Source organism: Perna viridis, chromosome 13, assembly GCF_037379345.1.
Source record: "Perna viridis isolate PV_CMFRI_1.1 ecotype Kerala chromosome 13, ASM3737934v1, whole genome shotgun sequence".
Lineage (NCBI taxonomy): Eukaryota > Metazoa > Mollusca > Bivalvia > Mytilida > Mytilidae > Perna > Perna viridis.
Genome location: NC_142457.1, coordinates 163,921 through 180,653, shown reverse-complemented (window position 1 = coordinate 180,653; position 16,733 = coordinate 163,921). Strand labels below are relative to the sequence as shown.

Below are 16,733 nucleotides of genomic sequence, written 5' to 3'. Positions count from 1 at the left end.
AAAATTAATGTTAAACAACCCAAATATTCGTTGAATATTTAAGATTTAAGGCAAATCATTAAGCGTTTTCAACATTTCCATATCTATAAAATAAAATATTAACGTAAAATAATATTTTGTCCTGTTTTTATTTTTCAACGTCCATCACAAAATGTATTTTTTTCAGTGAAGTGTTCTGTATATATTGCTTGTCTTTCGCAAAATTTAAACAATCAATATGAAATGCGCCATTTCAAACAGACTGTTCCGGGTCACTGATTACATGAAACTCTCCTTGATTGTCTGAAAAAAAGTAAGAAGGAAGTGCAAGACAGGTTTATATGTTTGTCATTAATTTAAGTTTCAAATATCTATAATTACAACTTTTTTTTCAAAACAGGACTGCAAATCATTTTGTAGATGTCTAGCAATGATGCATACATTTCACACGTAAACACTAAATTCCAACTGCTACATTGTTTTTATTAATATCATTAGTGACTTCTATGGCAGTGTGCCGATAAGCCGCATATAGTCTGCCTGTTATGAGAACAACACCATTATATTATGCAAGTGTAGCAGGCCATATTTTCCTGGCAAACCACCTTATGTCACTCCTGTGATGTTGGATTTCATAATTTTTGTTTTATTTTTGTGTTTGATATCTTTTGTACACATTATTCAAAAAATCAATTCATTAATGAAGTTATTTTCCATCCATTTTGGTTTTCAAGATACTTGCTAAATCGAACTGCAAACATTTCGACCTACACCGGGAAAATTACAACATACATGTATGTTTTTTATACCAAAGCTTGTCGAAACTACGCAGACATTTTGTATCGCCCTAGAGTTCAAACCAATAGATTCTGAAACATGGTTAGGTTGCTACAAGATTGAAAGAGTAATTAAATGAACCAAGGTTATAGCGGTAATCAAAAAGAATGTTATCCAGGGACAAAGACCAGAAATGGAAAACAGACAAACACAACAAAGAACATAAAGTAACTACAATCATACATACAAAGTAACAAAAGCAAATGAGCAACTCGGATTCCACTAAAAATGGGAGCATGGAGCAGGTGCATCGGTAAAGTAATATTACAGACAACAGTAGGATGCAGAGTACCTATATTTACAATTTAAAACATTTTTTACAGAAAATTTAGATCTTTATGAAACTTACAAGTGTTCATACTCCTGTTTCTGACCCCACTTCACCATTATACAGACTTGTTGCCATCATTTTGGATATTGGTTGACACAGACTCTTTAAACCAGTTTGTGTGCAAAGTCAAGATGAAGAAAAACGATCATTTCTTCCACTACCGTTTGTCAACAAAGGTATAGATGCAATTAATTTGGCTAACATCCTCCATCACAAAAACGTTACCAACAAAATTCCCCCATATTTCAAAGACAAATCCATACCAATTATTTCATTTTCCTATACTTCACCCATAACATCCAAAATTTTCAATTATAAAAGGCTATTGCAGAACCTCGAGATTGAGGACTTCAAGGCTAAACCACTTGACTGTTCTTGCAAGACCTCTCCATTCAAATATGGTCCTTCTGGTCACGTCGTTACGGAGGATTTAACCATTATCGAAAACGAATCTCTGCGTAATATCCTTTCTAAAGGTCTCAAGTACCGTGAACCACGCTCCATAAATTGGAATTATAACTTTAAAGTTCTTATGGATGCCGTCGAGGACTATGCAAGAAAATGGATAAAACGAGAACAAGAAGACATTGATTCTCTGTCAGAGTGGTTGAAGGCCGTGAGGTCTTTAATTTTGAAACAAATGAACGTTTTAAGTAGGTCAATGAGTGCCAAGGCTACATCAGTTTTCAAAGACCCCGATGTAGCAAAAACATTGTCTACTATACATGACAAATATGTTGTCGTACCAGCAGACTAAGCCCAAAACAACATTGTTTTTGTCTGCAAAACGTTTTATATCCAATGTTTATTATCAAAGGTAGACGTAGAAAATAATAGCAGTGATAAGACCTACACTGCTACCACTCTTTCCAAAGAAGAGATTGTGGAAAACCATAAATCTGTGATATCCTCTTTTGGTCTCTCTACCAAGGACGATGATTGTGATTTACCATCTATGTACTGGATTCCTAAACTTCACAAGAATCCATACAAACAACGTTTCATAGCTGGATCTGCAAAATGTACCACCAAACCTCTTTCAAAACTTTTAACTTCTATACTCACAGCTGTCATAGAGGGTCTACAGTCCTACCACAAAACTTGTTACTCCCGTAGTGGTATTAATTCTATGTGGATCCTGAAAAATTCAAAAGATCCTTTGGAGACAATCAGTTAAAGACTATTATCTGAATATAATAGCATTAAAACCTATGATTTTTCAACACTGTATACTTCTATTCACCATACTCAGTTAAAATCCCGACTTAAAAACATTATACATCGTTGTTTTTCCAAAAAAGATGGTACACCTAGATACAAATATATAGTTCTTGGTAGAGATTCCTCATACTTTGTAAGAAATAATTCCAAATCATCTTCCAAATATACAGAGGAAGATGTTTACAAAATGCTGGAATTTTTAATCGACAACATATTTGTCCAGTGTGGTGGACGTGTTTTTCAACAAACGGTCGGCATTCCAATGGGAACAAATTGTGCTCCTTTACTAGCTGACCTATTCCTTCACTCTTATGAGGCTGACTTTATAGCTGATCTGATCAGAAAGAAAGAATATTGTTTGGCTAGATCCTTCAATCCCAGTTTCCGCTATATAGATGACATATTATCTTTAAACAATCCTAATTTCGGGGATTTGATACATCGCATCTACCCAAAAGAGCTTGAGATAAAAGATACTACAGACACTGTGAAGTCAGCCTCATATCTTGACCTACACTTAGAACTCGATGGTAAAGGAAAACTATTGACCAAACTTTACGACAAACGTGATGACTTTTCATTCAGAATTGTCAACTTTCCTTTCATCTGTGGCAACATTCCTTCGGCTCCTGCGTATGGAGTGTTCATATCACAACTATTATGTTATGCCAGAGCTTGCCGAAACTACGCAGACTTTTTGTATCGCGATAGAACTCTAACAAATAGGCTTCTGGAACAGGGTTATGTTGCTACAAGATTGAAGTCATCACTACAGAAGATTTATGGTCGTCATCATGAACTCGTGGATCGTTATGGTGTATCCATCAGCACCATGAAAACTGATTTATTCAACGGGTCATAGTTTGCCTTTCCTCGTTTGTCTACCCCGGACTTGACTTTTTATGAAGCAACTCGGCGGGTGTTTCTAGAAAAGCAGAGGACGCTTACCCTACCGGTGCACCTGGTCCATGCTCCCAGTTTTTAGTGGAGTCCGAGTTGCTCATTTACTTTTGTTACTTTGTATGTATGATTTTAGTTACTTTATGTTCTTTGTTGTGTATGTCTGTTTTCCATGTCTGGTCTTTGTCCCTGAATTACATTCTTTTGATTACCGCTATAACCTTGGTTCCCTTGATTACTCTTACATGTTGAAAGATTTTGACATATTTGAAGAATTTTGACTAACATAAATTTGCCTCAGCTACCCAAATGATAGTCATATCAGAAAACATTAGCATTTTAGTCAATAAATTAGGCTCTCATTGAAATTAAAAGTTCTCGCACTTATACATTTTGCAAAAAAATGGTGTTCTTAAAGAAATTTGACTCAAATTAGTGTGTCTCAGCCACCTACACGATAGCTAAATTGAAAAATTAGCATTATAGTCAATAGCATTAGAGCATTATGAACAATAAACCGGCTCGCAATCGTACATTTTGCAGAATTTCATAATTTTCACTTAAATACAGATGTCAGAATCACTAAGATGAAACTAATATTTATAAGTTCTACATTTTATATTCATAAGACCATAGAGTTCTCACACTCACATTCGTTGCTAAAAATTGCATTTGGAAGAATTTTGACCAAAATATTAACAGTTGCGATCACTTCTTACCTCTCGTCGATATTGTCGGCATTCCCTGTCATTGAACGGTTCTAAACTGTTAAAAACTGACCCCCGACACACCTTGTCAGGGCCTGTCAGGACTTTGGATAAGGTCTGACATAATCTGTCATGGGTCATGACACCCTCCTATCAGGAACTGTTCTAGGTAGAACAGATACGTAGATGAGAAGAGTTCCTGACAGATTATGAGAGTCATTAGCTCGAAAATACTTCTCTGACTGAATTACAGACGGTCATGTAATTATGTACGTAATTACAAAAAAGGGCGTAGCACCCGAATCCCGATTCGTACGACGGGAAGGAAGCCTTACTATGTTTAAACTTGATTTTCTTTCCCCATTTTTTACCCGACTTTTATGTATGGCATGCAGTACCAACAAAAATATTGCCTGCCGCACTTGCTATGCACCAGACTTTAAAGAATTTGGACTGAATGTTTTTGTTACAGATACAGAGTACTATATAAAATGACAATTTTAAACAGTTTATACAGAAATTTTAGACCTTTCTGGAACTTTAGTGTTCACATTCATACACTTTGAAGGAATATAACATTTTTGACTGATGTATATATACGTTTTTGAACAATTTTGTCTGAAATATATAAGTATCTGTCATCCACATGGTAGTTATATTACAAAAAAAATAGCTTTTTAGTCAATAATGTCAGAAACTCATGGAAATCAAACGTGCTCGCACTCATACATATTGCAAGAATAAGATATTTGTTTAAAGATTTTGACTGAAACAAATGTGCCACAATCACCCACATGAGAGTTATATTGAAAAATTTAGTAATTCAGCCATTAATTTTAGACCCTCATCGAAAATAAAAGTGCTCGCACTCATATATTTTGCAAGAATATGACATTTTAAACAAATATTGACTCACATTAATGAGTCACAACCCCTATAATATAGTTATATTAAACAAATGGCATTTGAATCAAGAGTTTCATACCCTCAAAGAGTAATCAATTGTTATAGTGGTAATCAAAAGAATGTAATCCAGAGACAAAGACCAGACAAACGTACAAAGTAACAAAAGCAAATGAGCAAGTCGGACCCCACTTAAAACTGGGAGCATGGACCAAGTATACCGGTAGGGTAAGCGTCCTCTGCTTTTCTAGAAACAACCGCCGAGTTGCTCATAAAAAGTCAAGTCCGGGTTAGACAAACGAGGAAAGGAAAAATATGACCTGTGGAATAAATCAGTTTTCATGTTGCAGATGGATACACCATAACGATCCACGAGTTCATTATGACGACCATAAAACTTCTGTAGTGATGACTTCAATCTTGTAGCAACATAACCCTGTTCCAGAAGCCTATTTGTTAGAGTTCTATCGCGATACAAAAAGTCTGCGTAGTTTCGGCAAGCTCTGGCATAACGTATTAGTTGTGATATGAACACTCCATACGCAGGTGCCGAAGGGATGTTGCCACAGATGAAAGGAAAGTTGACAAAGAATGAAAAGTCATCACGTTTGTCGTAATGTTTGGTCAATAGTTTTCCTTTACCATCGATTTACTAAGTGTAGGTCAAGATATGAGGCTGACTTCACAGTGTCTGTAGTATCTTTTATCTCAAGTTCTTTTGGGTAGATGCGATGTATCAAATCCCCGAAATTAGGATTGTTTAAAGATAACACGTCATCTATTTAGCGGAAACTGTTAAATTTAAAAGTGTGCACCTCATACATTTTGCAAGAATATGACATTTTTAAAGACTCAAATTAAGGTGCCACAGCCACCACATGACATCTATATGCAAAAAGTAAGCATTTCAGTCAATAATTTTATACCCTCAGAAAATTAAAAGTTGTGCACACTCATACATTTTGCAAAAATATGACATTTTTTTTTAAAGAATTTTGACTCAAATCAAGGTGTCACAGCCATCACATGATATTTACATTGCAAAATTTAGCATTTCAGTCATTGATTTTAGACTCTCATTGAAATTAAAAGTGCTCGCACTCATACATTTTGCAAGAATATGACATTTTTAACAAGAATTTTGACTCCAATTTATGTGTCGCAGCCCCTATATGATATTTATATTTTTAAAAAATTGGCATTTTAGTCAAAAATTCGATATCCTAAAACAAATTAAAAGTGCGCGCTTATACATTTTAGAAGAATATGACATTTTGTTAAAGAATTTTGACTCAAATTAAGGTGTCACAGCTACCAAGATATTAAATTGAAAAATTAAACATTTCAGTGATTAATTTTAAACCCCCATGGAAATTTAGAGTTCTCGCACTCATAAATTTTGCAAGAATATGATGTTTTTTAAAGAATTTTGAATCATATTAATGTTTTACAGCCACCACATGATATTTTTATTTAACAATTAAGCATTTCAGTCATTAATTTTAGATTCTCATGGAAATTAAAAGTGCGTGCGGTCATACGTTTTGCAAGAATATGACATTTTTAAAGAATTTCTTTGTCACAACCCATGCAGAACAGTCTCTGTCAAGGTCTGTCAGCAAATAGGGCAAATTGCATCATGACCAAGGACAGCCTCCGTCAGATCCCGTCAGCATCTGTCATGGTTTCTGTTCTAACTACTGTCGTAGAACAGTTTTCATGACAGATTTTTAAAGAATCTAAGGGAAGCTAGAAGTAATCGTAACTGTAAACAATAAAAAGACCTTCACCGAAAGAATAAATAAGACTTGGTAAAAGTGTACGTCCTACTTAATCCCCGAGACATCCATATTAAACCCTAAATCTCCACTGAAGAGAATAATGCACAATATTTACAGAAAAATGCGGAATGGTTTCCGCTATATCACTAAGCATATCACTTAGTTAACTGAAGACAATAACAATATGCAAATATTAAAACGTGACATTATACAAAGATTCAGTTTATAAAGTTAAGTTACCGATACCCGAGTTTTGCGAATAAAAAGCAAAAACAAAACAAAAAACAAAACGGTTTGATAATGGGCATAACTTACAATGCTCTCAATTGTTCTTTGGTTTTCAATGAGACGTTCAATAATTTGGATTATTGGAATAAAAAAATAAACTGGAACTTTCTTTAACCAATAAAAAGGAATGCAATTGCAAAACGTAGCCCGAACAAACTTCCAACGTCACAAATATGTTTTAACCAAAAACAAGTCTGTTTTCGGACCCTTGGTCAACTGTTTTGGTTTAAGAGCTTTAACACCGATGGTTGTAGTATAGTATGAGTTTCAGAAGTCGTATTTTTCGGGTGGTGCACCCCAATGCGCATGCGCATGACGTCACATCCGATGGTCATGGACCGGAAGTGACCCTTGGGTGTGACCGGAAGTGATCCTCTTGACCACTGACCATTCTTACCCTTTTGACCACTGACCATTCTAACTCTTGACCTTACCACCCCCACGCTATAGAGTATTACTCCGTCAAAAGCCTTTGGTCCTTTTCTAAGCAGGAGTTCCAGCAAGGCTCTCGCCCTCGCCGCTCTTGTCGACTGATTCACAATGTATTCGCTTTTTTCTTCGGATAATATAGCACTTTCTACGAGATACGGTATCACTTTTTCTGTTGGTGTTCTTTCACATGTTTCGCGTAGTTTTTAGTCAGGCTGGTTCTGTTCAGAAAACAAAAACAAAAAAAAGTCAGTACTGAACCTTACTCAAAAGGGGCCCTGGTTGCAAGTAAGCGAGCATACTTCGAGGCTGGGGTTCCACACAAACAAACACTACAATGAACCCAACCATGGAGGAAACCAATTGCTAACTTCGAAGTTAAGATTTTTACCTTTTCTTCTATGGAAGTCCGCAAAAGAATGACAATTTCGAAAAAAATCCGGGCTGTTTATCCTCCCCGCAACCGCACGTGATAGAATCTCACACATTTGAATTTCATTGGTCGCAATCAACACATCTGAATTTCATTGGTCGCTTAATCATTTGAATCCATAGGGCGACGCTTATGAGAAGGCAGATATCATCTTGAACTCTTCCGCGTCGGACTAATACACTATAGCGTGAGGGTGGTAAGGTCAAAAGGGTCAGAAGGGTCAGGGGTCAAAAGGGTCAGAATGGTTATTGTCCACAAGATGTGACGTCATGCGTATGCGCATTGGGGTGCATAATCCTGAACCACCCGAAAAATACGACTTTTATAACTCATAGTATATTAATTATGGTGGATGCATTGCAAACAGAATGAGAGAATGGTAAATGTTTTGTCTTTCCCAGCCTTACAGATATGATTTTTTGGGTTATATTTGTAAACAATGCGTATGCTCTATTCGCTATCATTCAAAATAACGACATCTTGAGTAAAACATAAATGCATTACCTGTTCTGTCCTTTTTACTGCAGGGATACCCTTTGAAACGCACAATCAAAACTATAACCCCAATTAACACAACACACACACAAATGATCACAGCAATTATCCCTGCGGAAGACCCTAAAACATATATCACCAACTCATTACTGTATGGTGTAGTAAAACATGATCTAATCAACCAACACACAAGACAGTAGCAGAATTGAATTAAGTACAAACATGCAACTTTCCTGAGAAGGATTTACGAAGATCGCAAGGGTCAATTATCATCAATATTCATGTAATTAGTACCCTTTTATCATTAAGTTAGAAACGTTATTCTAGTGTTTCTGAAGTATCATTTTATGCTGATGTTTGTGCTTATCTACTAAGAATAGTGTTTCTTCAAGGTATTCAATTTTTTTTTCAATTATTCTCCCTAGCAAAATATGAATAGTGTAAAAAAGGAGAAAATGCACCAGTGCAAGTCGTTTCGGCCACACTACAACCTTGGCCGTGGTAACTTCACTTATCTATTGCTACATTATTCACGAGGTGCAATATGAAACTCTGTGAGGGTCAATATTCATCAAAATATATGCAATTACCATTTTTATTATATAATAATATTTTTTGTGTTTCTGGAGTAATACGTTTTTTTTTCTTCTATAAAAGAAAGGCGTTTTCTTGTTCCGCCACTGTGTTGTGTTTACCACAATACAGCTGCGCAGTATGAATCTATATTAGGAACGTCTCCGTATTTATGTATTTTAGCCACATCAATTAGAAATCGAATTTAAAAAGATTTTTTTTTACCAACCAAAGTTGTGCTTCCATCATAAGGACAGCTTACGCTTGTTCATAAATCGCGTCGCCGATAATGAAGCGCAAACTTCCCAAGTGAATTTATGTCTTAGGGAATAAATGAATTTCTGATGTAAATCAATATATTAAATATTTTATTATTTTCACACTCAGCTTTAAGGTGGACGCAAACCGTTTTCCTTCGAATTAGTCTATATAGTAATGGCCAAATAATGAAGCGGAATTGGATTGGTCAACCAATCAAAGAATACGTGTAGGAACCGTCCACGCAATTTTCTGCTTAGACAGTCTGGACAATGTGATTTTACTCCGTATTCCTCATTTATCTCATGGAATGGAATATGCCTTTTAGGTCTAAATGGTATGCCAATGTCGGGGTCATCCCTTTTAAGACATGTTAGCACCTATTCAGAACTAAAATTGGTGCAAGTGCTATACAGACGTCGTCGTTGGAAGATATGTAATATAGCTTATGGGATTAGGTAAGGTTTTAGCAAATCATTGAATTGGTTATTTCGCATACAGTGTAACCTAGTAAATAAAAATTTCCTTATATATTGCACAATGTTTCGTCATAGATTTAATAGGAGAAATTGTTACCATATAAAGAATATATGCACGATGAATTTTATAAGAGAAACATTATAACTATATCAGAAGAATAAATAACGCAGAGCTTAAACAAAGAGAATACTAAAGTATCATTTGTACTGATGTTCAACTATATTACCTTGACTTTGGTTTTTAGGAGGTCGGACAACTTCCAGTACCGTTTTCCCTATGGTACATTTCACATCTAATTTCATTACATCTTTCTTTGGGTATGTTGTGGTATAATTTATTGAAAGTGTTGACTTGTAGAGAAGTCCACTTTGTGCTGTTTCTACTGTCAGAAAGGAGGTTATATTTTTGTTCTGAAATTACAAAACAATCAAGCAATGTTTATCATATTTTCGACAACGATAAACAGAAGATGACATTTTATACATACAAGCAAGATAGTTATTGTACTCTCTTCAAGGCAACCTCATTTTAGCTTTGGAGGTGATGAAGTTCGACAAATAGTCGTTTTAAAGTCTATGTAATGTTTTTAACCAATTAAATAGCTAGTTTAACCCATACGGAGATTTCAGGAGCCTGCCCATAGTCAGGAGATGTTGGTCATTAATTTGTCGATGTGCATTACTATTATTTTGGCGTGTCAGTGTGAAGAATTATCATCGTTCAGTTAATGCAGATTGTATTACTTTGTAGACGGAGCCATTTCAGACCTTACTTAAAGGTCTGTTTACACTAGATGAAGACATTTGGGTTAACTCTGAAAATATTTCCTAGTTTGTTTTTAGTCTTGTTACATTTCATCACACCTGTCTTTTTTTCTATGGTATACATGTAACTGTTTATATCCGATAGTAATCTTCTTTGGAATCAATGATATTGATAAACAACCCTGTAAAGCGTTTTAGCCTTTCACTAACTGAACACTTAAATTAAGGATTAAGCATGTTTTTGTTGACATGTGAAAAAAAAATTCTCAGTATCTAAAACCAACCAGCAGATTCTTACCCCTATATATGCTGAGCAAATAGGACGGGGATAGACTTTATGAAAGGTAATAGCAAACTGTAACAAATCGTCTGTTACGTTCGGTGTTACGGGTAACACAGCAGTGGGGTGATCTGTAATAGTCAGTAGACATGTATCACTAATCTAGAAGTTTGACGTAAAATACAACAGGCCCAAAAAGTAATGTTACAATGTGTAATGATATGATTAAAAAGATGTTCATCTAATACGTCTAACAAAATAAATTCCATTTTTATCATAATACAAGAATAATGTTTATAAGTTTGATGTAAATAAAATATGCATTATAGAAAAAAAGTAATCTTTGAAGCCGGACCTCTGTACCCGAATGTCATTTTAACGTTTACATCAACCAGCATAATCTGATCGTCAAATGCATCTTCTCCCTTATACATATAATAAATTTACAAAATTAGTATTTAAACGGTAGCAAGCAGAGCACGTGTTAGTATTTTGGCATATGTAAAGCTTGGCATGGAGGGCTAATACAAAACGTTAGATGAGTAATATATTATAGTTTAAATCATTAAGATCACAGATGTTACATGCTAAACAAGAGACTCCCAGGAGCCTGAATCGCTCACCTGATTAAATATTTCCCTTTCAAGGCCAATAACTCAAACAAAAAGTTGTCCGACAATTTTGACTCCATGAAAACATTAGTAGGACTTTTTATGAGGACCATTTCGTCAATTGGAAATTTTATTCAATCTATTTTAATTTTCAAGATATTGACTGAAATCTCATCATGCTAAATACTTTAACCCAATCACAATTTGGCTAAACCTACCGGTTTTGGAGATTTATGCAAAAATCTGCTGTCTGACCCATATGTTCTATTTTCAGTAACGGCGGCTATGTTTTTAACCGATCAAACATCCAAACGGTCATTTCGTGAAGTATACTCTAAGAAACAATCATTATAAGTTTCATGCAAATCTATTCAGTACTTTCAGAGAAGAAGATGTTTATGCATATTTACATGGCCACGTGAGCTAAAAATGTGATAAAACATCCACTGTCAAGTATAAAGTACATGTACACGTAGGGTACATTACCGTTGAGAAAAATTAATATTAAAGTTTAGATAGTCATTTTATGATTCCAGAAACAAAAATACAGGTAAGGTATTTACTTCAATTTTGTCAATTCAAAATTAATATATACAATGACATCACTGCTACCAAGTTAGCAAAAAAAAAAAAAATTCTACCCAGCATCTGATGTAAGTTAAATGTTAATGTTAAATGCGAGCTCCTATTTTAAATCATCCCTCTTCAGAGTTCTCCAACAATAATGATATTCCTTTATGCATATCCATACACTGTATGATACCCAAATTTCCTATCAAGTTTAATCATAATCCTTTAAGCGTTTTTAAAGGAGTTGCGCTTAAAAGATTTAAACATGACAGTCAATTTGATCTATGTTAAGAATACTTTCATGCATATTAACATATGATGTCCAGCCTTCTTCTTGAATTTTATCATAATCCCTTGAGGAAGAGTTGGGCTTATAACGAATGTGGACAGACAAACAGACTGGCAAACCGATGGGGTGATTATTATATATCCCAAAAACTTTGTCTGTGTGGGGGTATTACAACAGTTTCAAGAATATTAATATTAGATATGTTTTCAGCGATAACCTGAAAAAAGAACCTAAGTAATAATCGTCGCATTGATACATGAACTCCACATTTACTTTAATTAATTATTGTAAAAGTACATTAAATCTATAGAGATTTTTAATTACGCTTTGTGGCAATAGAGCCAACCTAAAAAAAAACGATATTGATGTTAATCTCTTTACAATGAATCAAGACCACTTGCTGCTTCTTGCTTCCCTTGGCGGACCGAAGACTATTCTTATTGGTATCAGGTACTAGACCATTAATAGTTTTATTGAAGAATATAAACAAGGGAAAGGGTAATCACTAGCGGAAATCAAAATAATTTAATCCAGGGATAACATATGGTATTGATGAAATCATTGCCCTTATGCTGAAACAACGTAGGATTTCATAATATTGAACCTCATTAGTGCTTAGAGATTTAGTGTTAAACAAGAATGCCTTTTTTCGCCCACATTATTTTCAACCATGACCATGAAAATGATAGAGTGAAGAGTGTTACTTAAGACTGGTATTGTCTATGACAAATGTTCATTTTTGACGCTATTGAATTTATCGCAAAAATTTCCAAACAAGGTTTGACGTGGTTTCAAGCAATTCAACTAATAAATCGAATTTCGAACTTTATCGAAAAAGACTAAAGCTCTTGTCGGAACGCATCGCAATTTTACAGTGCCTACTTATGAGAATGATGGTCGATGTATGAATCGTTCTTTTATCATGACCATCTAAAAGGTTAGGGTTGGCAATATTCAACAACGTCTCCTACGGGTCGGTTAATCATATACGGTCGAGTAATATAAAAGTGTCTTATTTTCTCGTTTGTATAAGTAGAAATATGATTCAGTCTATTCGTTCCCAAAATGATAGATTTGAAAATGCACGATGAGGGAATAAAAGGACGAAATGATTTACAGAAGCAACATGCATAATTAGTTTTTGCATTATAAATTTACTAAAAGCCTTTCCTTGATTAATTTCTAAAACTAAACGAGCATCTTCAAGTTGTAAAATTTATCTCACTGTTATCGTGTTACATTTATTTAAATGTAATAGTCCGCTGTACCTGAAATAAAACTGTGAACCTGGAGAAATGACCCATGAGACAATAAATACAAATAGAACACATAATATTGGATACATGTTACAAAAAAAGGAATATTATAATTCTGTGCGGGACAAATATACCATTCCGGAAATGGCAAATTTGACATGCTTAAGGGAAAGTGTAAAAGAATTTTTTTTTGCTAATCATGTAACACTTCAGTAGCCTAAGCATCCCTTAAATGCAAAGAGATGACAAAAACTATTAAGAAAAAAGTTAAGGATTTAAATAATACTTCCCATGGGAACTTTTCCCATGAGAGGATTTACTTTTCCCATGGGAAGAGTGGACTCTTCCATAGGAAATCTGATAAGCTATAGTAATCATTCTAAAAATCCAGTTTTTTTTTCTATAATTTCATAATTTCAAATTTATAACATTTGATTTCTTGAGATGAATTTGTTTTAACCAAGAAAGGTTATTTTGTTGCATTAGACAAAGGGCAGATAATTTTAATGAAATTTTTCATATCTTTTTCAAAAATATCACAATTTGATTGTATCTTTTGTTCTTATACTGTTTAAAAAAACAATCCATTAAACCATATCATGATTTACAAAAATTAGAATTACAAGGATATTTTACCAAAAATTGAAACAAAGAATTTGTTTAATGTGTATTATTTCTTCCAACAGAAGAATTACTGTTTATGCAATATCTACAACAAAACAAATTTGAATAGCATATCAAAAGGTATTACAATCACCACACATACTAGTTTTTTCTCTCTCTTTTACAAAGTATGATCAATCAATAACAACTGAAATCCACTAGTCTATCTTCAAACAGGTCATGTCTTGTAATATAATCTTGTCTGAAAAGATCACCAAAAGTTGTACATCATACTTTTTGCCTACAGATCTCCATGTATTTTATAGGGCTGTTAACTGCATATTCTTGTGATAATCCTGCCAAAACAATTACCTCTTTTATCACGCATGTAAATATAGGATATGATAGTATGATGACTAAAAAACAAAGAAACAGGGAATCCACACTAATGTAACTGTCTGTACAAAAAAAATAATAAATTCAAGGCTAATTATCAAAGAAGAAAAAAAGGGAAAAAAATGAAAATTACTAATACATGTGTAACATTACAGTAAATATAAAGCATATTTCTATGAGGAAAATATATTTATACATTATATATTGAATATGTCAAAATCTGTATTACATATGGTACCAACCCTAAACCTACATGTATGTCACCCTTAGGCCAGTGGCCCTTGGGATGATATAGGAGTCTCTGGTTGATACTGCATGCGATACATATTTTGACATGTCATTTTCATTATATTCAGCACATATATTTTAAGGTTTTTATTTGTGTGCTATCTTAGATATATCTACCAGTCCATGTTATAATGTATCGACCATCTCATTTTTTCAAATTAAGAATGTGACTACATTGGGAAAGTATATGACAAATATTTCATGATACTTGAGCCAAACTGTAGTATATGGACCTATTGGTTGCCAAAAAATATTCAAAAGATCTCAGCTGCACATGATACAGATTAATTTGGGGGCTATCATCTAATTTGTATATGGCTCTCAGCATCATGAACTATTTGTTACACATGTTATACATGATTAAACAGAACAATATCAGGCATAAATCAAATGACAGGCATGTGTCGCATACATCTCCTGAAATTAGAGGGAAGGGGGTGCACGAAATCATAATTTTTCACAATGTACTACAAAAACTTCTTTTCTAACTTCATTCTGCATTTAGTTCTATAAACACTCTCCCCTTTTCTCTCCTTCCTAAAATCCTAGATGCACCCCTGAATATATTACTATTTTCTTACAAGTATACTGTAAATTAAAAAAGTTATCATGATTTTTTATCATTTAAAAAAATGACTAAAATGGAAATAACAAAGACTTGCATTAGGTTTGTTATCAGGTCAGCATAATTAGCACAATTTTCAATGGAGATTTGTTACACATTGGATAAAATCAGGGTTTCAATTCTTCCATATACACTCAAGGGCTACTGTTCAAGTGCTTCCATACACAAATGATCATGTGCAGAATTTTTATAAAAATAAATTTTATCAGGGACATGTTTTTTTTCATTCAGTACATATAAATAACCTCACTTTTTGCCAAGCAAAATTTCAGTGTTACAGTGCATCAAAAAATTAAGATGAAAACAACGAAAGCAAAGATAAATGTTCTATTAACATCAGACAACAATTGAAAAATATGTTCCAGAGAGAAGGGCAAAGAATCCAAGTTTGAGTTAAGTTTAAGTTTTTATTCAATTTTGGGTTGTTTTTTCCAAATTTAAAATTTATCTGATACTTGAACACACACCTTTCATTTGGGCATGTTTTCTTTCGAGGCTAGAAATAATCAGGGATACACCAGCAAAGGCAGATAATATGGTAGACCTCAGGTGTGCCATCTCATGCAGTCCCCTTATGCTTGTAAAGTTTTGGCTATTATATGATAAATATTAAAATAACTAGAGCAGTGGCAGATCCAGATGAGGTAGAGGAAAACCTCCTACAGTTTGGGAAGGATTTCCTGAAAATTTACCCTCCCCGTGCAGGTCCGGGTGTTTAAAGAATAGGCCTGCAGCAGCGCTAAGCTTGTCGTAAAAGGCGACTAAATAGCGCTCAGAAATCTTGCTGGGGTTAGGCGCTCTGCCCACAGAGCAACTGGGATGTGTGCCCCAGGTGGTGGAATGGGGTACCCCTAGCGTGTTACATGCTGGGGTTATCAGGCTATGATAAGGGAAACCTGACCGCAAACCACAGTGGTGCACCGTGTTGGGATAGATGCCACGTTCCTGCTGTGGAATTCGATAGTGGGAACCTTTGCACTCCGCCACAGGAGGTTAAATTGTCCAACTATTCCTCCCTCTTTCTAGTGGCAATCAAAATTTGTCGACCATATTATCCTTATGTCCCATCCTTTTTTTTCATTTTATCATCATGTCATGTTCATTTTATCATCCATTTCTTGTTCAGTGTCTGAATATAGCTGAAATATTGCTGCTCGGACGTAAAACCCAAACAATCAATCAATCTTTGAAAATCTACCCCCCATTTTCAAATTTGATTCATGCCTCCTCCCCCGCCACTTGATGAATGCCCTACCTTTCTTAGGTCAGTCACCCCACCCACACACCCCTGAATGTCCCACTGTCCAGTAATACCAAGAAGAAAGGAAAGTTCAAACATGCAATGAAATTGCTGGTTACGTAACTTTGTCTAATATAGAAATTATAGGCTTGGGTCAAGCTTATACAAACTAATTCCATGACAGATCATGTCAATA

The 16,733-nt window shown here is 34.6% G+C and overlaps 1 protein-coding gene across 14 annotated transcripts in view; it reads right to left on the bottom strand.

The window, feature by feature from the left end:
• Nucleotides 1-109: 109 nt before the first annotated feature.
• LOC148599132 (uncharacterized) overlaps nucleotides 110-16,733 on the bottom strand; it is a 51,640-nt gene continuing 35,016 nt past the window's right edge. For 9 of the 14 annotated variants that reach the window (XM_088557687.1, XM_088557691.1, XM_088557688.1 and 6 more), the window contains 4 exons: nucleotides 10,678-10,790; nucleotides 9,842-10,025; nucleotides 8,314-8,427; nucleotides 1,311-1,696 (listed from right to left, as the gene is read on the bottom strand). In XM_088557687.1, the coding sequence (XP_088413813.1) occupies nucleotides 1,578-1,696; nucleotides 8,314-8,427; nucleotides 9,842-10,025; nucleotides 10,678-10,790 (530 nt within the window). In that variant the 3' untranslated portion in view covers nucleotides 1,311-1,577. The other 5 variants (XR_015917806.1, XR_015917805.1, XM_088557697.1 and 2 more) reach the window with 5 other exon arrangements.